At 38.4% G+C, this 6,402-nt stretch overlaps 1 protein-coding gene across 1 annotated transcript; it reads left to right on the forward strand.

Annotated features, from left to right (window-relative positions):
• Window positions 1–1,666: 1,666 nt before the first annotated feature.
• Window positions 1,667–6,105, forward strand: LOC135159582 (transmembrane prolyl 4-hydroxylase-like; the record flags this gene model as incomplete). The annotated part of the gene is made up of 4 exons (XM_064115592.1): window positions 1,667–1,723; window positions 3,101–3,360; window positions 5,186–5,267; window positions 5,607–6,105. Coding segments are annotated over exons 2-4 (758 nt in total), but the record flags the coding sequence as incomplete, so codon positions are not given.
• Between the last annotated feature and the right edge of the window lie 297 nt (window positions 6,106–6,402).

A 6,402-nucleotide genomic window follows, 5' to 3' on the forward strand; every position in this document is an offset into this window, starting at 1 on the left:
AGGGGCCCGTCCCCCCCCCCCCCCCTCTTGGCGGAGCAAAAAAAAGAAAAAAACGGAAAGAAAGAAGGAATAAAAGAGGGAAAAGAGAGGAGAAAAAGAAGAGGACGACGAGTGCATAAAACAAGATGAGGGGAAGACTTGGAAAATAAAAAGAATCTTTCGTGCCACTATATAACATTTTAGCTCTCGCTTCGCGCTCGCATTGCCTGTTAGGTGATTTACATATCTTGTTCAATATGGAGCTCGAATGTCAAGTTTGGAAGTCAGTATACAAAACATATTTCACCTTGGAAATCGAACTTTCATTATTTTGTGTGATTTACAAATTGATTTTTAAAAAGTGCTCTGTAAAAATGTCAGTTTTATGGTCTGAATATTAACATTTGCTGCTTGCCTTACAATTTTTCTACAAAGTGCTTGAAATATAAAGCTGAAATTGACTCTTTTTTTCAGATCGGAGTATCAAAGTTTCATGATTTTCATGATTAAAGATGTACATGTATATAGAATGCTTAGATTCTAGGTCTAAATAATTTATGAAACACGCGCGCGCATGTTTATTCAGATACTCAACTTGTTCTCTATTTAAATCATTATCCAGTTTCAGATCACAATATCAAAATATTTCTGCTCGCGCTTTGTGCTCGCATTATTTATGTGGGAAGGCCCAATATTACTCATCCTTTTCATGATGTACAAAACATGAACAGAGTGGCCCATTTTTAGGTCTAAATCTCGTTTTTTTTCTGCTCGCGCTTCGAGCTCGCTTCAATTATTAAATTATATAGCTATCCTGTTCACGATTACAAAAACTGATTAAAATTTTCCATTCTTTCTTTAGAAAGTTCAAAATTTTTCAGCTCGCGCTTCGTGCTCGCATTTTTTTTATTTTTGTTGAAATATGTAACGCCTTCATGGCTAAGTGCAAGCAGTCCTTAACAGTTACCTTTTCAACAGGTACCAGTTCAAAACGTATATTCAAATTTTCTGCTCGCGCTTTGCGCTCGCATTATTAATACTCATCCTTTTCATGATTTACAAAACATGAGTAGAGTGTCTCGTTCAGTAAATATTATTGGACTAAATCTCGAAATTTTACGCTCGCGCTTCGCGCTCGCATCAATTGTTTACTTATATACCTATTCTGCTTGAGTTTCAATTCTTTAGGTGAAAATGTCAAAAAAAAATTAGGTCGCGCTTCGCTCGCATTATTTGATTGTTAAATGCTACTTTAACAGGTATCTTTTCCATCAGTTTATTTCTGCTCGCGCTTTGCGCTTGTAGTTATTATTAAGTTGCATACACATCTTTTTCAGGATAACCACCATTGCCCAGAATGTTCAAATTTAAGGAAAAAATACATAAAATTTCCAAAAAAAATAGCTCACGCTTCGCGCTCGCATCATATAAATAAGGATTATGATACTATATATTAATTTATAAGAATAAAGCTAAGAAGTGACTAATGAGGACTACCCCTTCAAAGAAACAAACAAAAATCTTCTTCGAGCTGCCGATCGGGGAAAATATGGCTGAAACAAATTTCCGCCCCCCCCCCCCTATTGGCGAAGGCTGGATCCGCCCCTGTGTCCCCTCTACCTTTTGGGAGAGATTTCCGCCCCTGCTCACATGCCATGTATACCTGCGTTAATCGTGTTACAAAAGAGCTCTCACAACAGCTTCATTTACAACAAGAAAAACAGTCCAGAGATTACGCATCAAGGTATGTATTAATTTCAATTGTATTATTTAATAATCTACATGTACATGCATATTTTAAATTTCTTGAAAAGTTTATGTCAGCGCGGGGACGGTATTTTAAGCAAAGAAAATCCTGAAACTGGGGATTCAAAAGCAAAATGGATACTCCTCGCATTTGTTGTAAATGGTTTCGTATAGTCCTTTGTGTTTTATTAATTAATATTTTCAAACGTTTTGGAATCGAACTCACTAGATAGGCCTACTTCATTTCAGTTGGTATGATTAATTATAATTATGCGCAGGTGAAATTCATGTTCAATTGACTTTTAAAAGGGGAAATTCACCCTGACGATAAAAAGTAGTTTAATCTTTTGTTAGTAGTAAGAGAAATATTGTTGAAAGATTGACGAAACTCCATTAAATAGGGGAATTATGAATTATTACCGATTTGAATTCGTGGCGTCATATGGGAGCGGCCGCCACATAAACGTCCTGCAATAAATACGAGACTAATTTCTGTTTAGGGGTTCGTGGTTACTCATTTGCCGTATAGAATCAAACATGAAATGATGTGTCTGACAATACAATGCATTGTTGGTCAATTAACGTTACTTATATCATGTGTATTCTATTAAGTTTTACACCCCTTGCCATAATTGCATCAGATAGGCCTAAGAGTTTGAAATCTCATTAAACAAAGAGTGAGATTGAAAACCCAAGTCTAATCTTCGTTCTGGTTTAAGAAATGTCAGACGTTTTCTATAAAGCTAATAATCTTTTGTCAGAAGCCCTTAAACAAAGCAGCCTTTGTCGAAAATCGGTAAAAAAATAGTGTCGTCCAGGACTCACGACAAACAAGACAAGACAAACGACATATATATGTGCATTATGTGTCCGGTCCGAATCTTAAGACGATGTGCTGTCCCGGTCCACCAACTATCGACAATGACCTCTAATCTGTCCATTGTAATATGACAGGCATTTCAAGAGATTCTCAACGTTCCAAAAAGCGTCTGCAAAGTGGATGCTAAAATACGCCATTCTCTCTCAAACCTCTAATTAAGACCAAAATGTAATGGGATCGGGCTTCCCATAAAACTGCCAATGGAATTCTTTCCCATCAACTTTTGGAAATATTATCCAACCTTCCTGACTGATTCATAGACCGATTTTTGCATGCCTAGCTCAAATCTAAACTTTAATATTCTATGATGTTAGAATGTTTAAGGTCCTATCGACGATACCGTTTTCCATCCATTCTTTGCGCATAGAGACTTTATGGATTGTTATGCAATTTATCGGATTTATATTACTGAGAACTGTAAAATTTAAGAGCAAAGTTTGATTGAGGATTTGAGCTGTCTTTTTCTTTTTCTTGATTACTTTACTACATATTAAGCTCCAAGCGGAACTTGCAAAGGCCTTACATTAAACCAGACGACAAAAAGAAGAACACGAGCTGGAATCTACAAAAAAAAAACAATGATGGGAGTCCGTAAAAGACCTCTTATTGCTCTGTTGGCAGTTTTGTCCCTGTCAAGCTATCCACTGGTGCTATCACAAAATATGGAGACCAGGGAAAGTACCGCAGACGTTGGGGCTGTAGTAGAGGGCACAGGTTCAAATAGATTTAGACTATTCCAATACGATCCTGTTAAAGTGAGTACTCTTTTTTCTGCTCCTGTTGACGTAAGTTCCGTACACCTGTAGGAACTTGGAAATTCGGCTTCTTAGGAAATACCATTCAAACAGATTCCCCAAGATAATCTGAACATAATTATGGTAATAGGTACCTGACCTAATTCAACATGTTGTAAATATCTAGATGAGGCCTAATTTTCCAAAGTGCTGCACACTATTAAATGCTTCTAAAGTGTACGTAAAAAAATTAACTGACCTGCTAGATTATGCATGACAAACCACATATTAAAAGCAAAATTTTCATTATTTTTTCAAAGCACAAGAATGCTTTGCAGAATTTATGTGGTCACGGTCTTTTTCTGATGAATGTTCAAGTGCTGCGCTTAATATCAATCATCCTTAGACCAAGCCACATTTATCATGCTCAGTTCACAATAACAAAAATGTAGAGGTAACCAGTCCTGTGAACGCAATGGACCAGATTTGTCGTTTTACTCCGTTTTTGTTTTTTTACTGGGGGCGCCGTGGTCTAGTGGTTACCATGATGATGATGAACATCAACAGCATTTATATTGCGCCATATTTCTGTTAAAGCCATTCATAGGCGCAGGCTAAATCCAAGTAAGCTAATCACTACAGATCTGCTGAAATAAGTGAGTTTTGAGAGACGATTTGAAGAGTTCAGTGTTGTCATTTTCACGGAATAAAGAAGGGAGGGAGTTCCAGAGGCGTGGAGGAATAGATGAAAATGCACGGTCTACATATCCCTTTAAGTGTGCGATGGGTAGATGAAGAGTGACACCAGCACCAGATTGAGCGCAAGCCAGGACGTTCTATTAGGATAATCTGGGGGCCGTTTCATAAAGCTGTTCGTAAGTTAAGAGCGACTTAAAGAACGACTGGTGAATCTTTCTTACGCGCTAAACCATCGCCAATGAGAATATCATTTACCACAAGAAAGGATAACCAGTCGTTCTTAAAGTCGCTCTTAACTTACGAACAGCTTTATGAAACGGCCCCCTGGAGCTAAACAATGGACATCCTTGAAGTTCAGGATAACGATTTTGAATTCGATCCTGTACTTGATGTTGGTAACCAGTGCAATTCCGTGAAAACAGTGGTGATGTGGTCACATTTCTTCGTACCAGTTAGCAGGCGAGTAGCAGCATTCTGTACACACTGTAGTCTGTTCAGCATAGTGGAAAGAAGACCAGCGAATAGACTGTTGCAAAAGGGGCAGAAGTCAATCCTAGAGGTTATTAAGGAATGAATTAGGCTTTCTGCTGCAGAATGATTGAGTAGCAATCTTAGAGCCGATTTATTTCGTAGCTGGTAGTTGGTGACTTGGCATACCTTGGAAATATGCTTGTTCATCTTCATGATCTTCATACACTGGTCGCAGAAGACAGCCAGATTACGAGCATTTTCTGAACAGACACACTACAAACTTGAAGGGTTTTTTAGATTACGACTCTTGTCTTTCAATCAGGGGGGGGGTGGGTTCGATTCCAAGCCTTGGCTTGTTTTCCTTCAGCAAGAAATGTACGTGCTGCACTCTACCCAGGTGAGATGAATGGATACCCAGCATGGTTAATTCCTTGAATGCACTGAGCGCTGAAAGGCAGTTAGAGCTAAAGCCGGGGTAATATTGATAACAGCAACAATGCGCATCGGAATAGACTATTTCTAGATAGATGGGGCTACATAAATGCCTATTATTGCTATTATTATTGTGATCATTATCATTATTGAATTTGCAGTGAAGAATGCGAAACCGTTTAACTATAGTTCACCAGTGCATCCCATATTTATATTTAACAACATATCTTTCATTTTTACCTAGGTAGGACATATCAGATATATAGAGGTTTCTCCAGGACGATTTCTCCAGCTGAAAACCATCGCCGTCAAACCACCAGCATTTGGTAATTAACCAACATCGCTTTTAATTATTAATCAAAGGGAGAAAAGAAGTGGATGCCATAAACGAATTGAATGCTGCCAGCCAAGGTTTACCCGATCCTGTCATGTGTCATTTTTAAAATTAAGAGTAGGCCTACCAAGTAAATCTCACCTAATTTTAATTACGATTTTGGCCTTTGGCAATTTAGATCCCCATTTAATTATGTACATGAAATGCGATGCTTTCTATTCCACTATTGGAGCTATCACTACTAAAGTTGTATAGGTTTTAAAAAGTCCAACGCCTCGTTATGAATGAAAATCTTTTAAAAAAAAAGTCATCCGCTCTTTTTTTTCACCAGAAATTCCGAACTTCCTGTCCCCGGAGGAATGTGAACGAATAAAAGAGTTGGCACTGATTGCCGGTCTAGCCACCAGTACTACCGTCTACAAAGGTCTTAACAAGGTTGGCATTGACAAAAATAAGGTCAGTTACAACGCCGCAGTATGGAAACAGAAGCTGGCCAAGTGCGACAGCAACTCTGACAAGACACTAGACTCCGTTGAAGTACTGCGCTGTCTTCCAGGCTTGGATAAAGGGGAGGTTGTTCCCCCGAGTATGCTGCAGAATATGTACCTGAAGGTAAAGTTAGACCTGGATAGTGATGGGCTCATCGACGCGAAGGAGCTCTGGCTGATGAACCTTGAGAACAAGACGGTCGAGATCAAGGACTGGCTTACCCTCTGGAGGAAAGGGGAGGTAACTAAGGTAGAAGGAAGGGGACGGACTCGTATTAGCCAGAATACTTGGCTTGACTGGGCCACCACTACTGACCCTCTCGTAACACATCTCATAGACAGGTATAAAACTGGGCCCTGTTCCATAAAGACTTGTAATAATTCACAAGTTCTCTAACAAGTTCACTATCAGCCAATGAAATTGAATGATTTCAGTAACTTAAAAAAATTTATTGCAAATTTGCTATTATGATAAGTTGAATGAAATGGGCCCCTGAAGTATAAACTTGGTCCTGTTTCAAAAAGACTTGTAATAATTCACAAGTTCTCTAACAAGTTGAAAATCAGCCAATGAAAATGGAATGATTTCAGTAGCTTAGAACTGTTATTGCAAATTTTTATTATAGAACTTTTTTTATG

Source organism: Lytechinus pictus, unplaced genomic scaffold (genome assembly GCF_037042905.1).
Source record: "Lytechinus pictus isolate F3 Inbred unplaced genomic scaffold, Lp3.0 scaffold_273, whole genome shotgun sequence".
Lineage (NCBI taxonomy): Eukaryota > Metazoa > Echinodermata > Echinoidea > Temnopleuroida > Toxopneustidae > Lytechinus > Lytechinus pictus.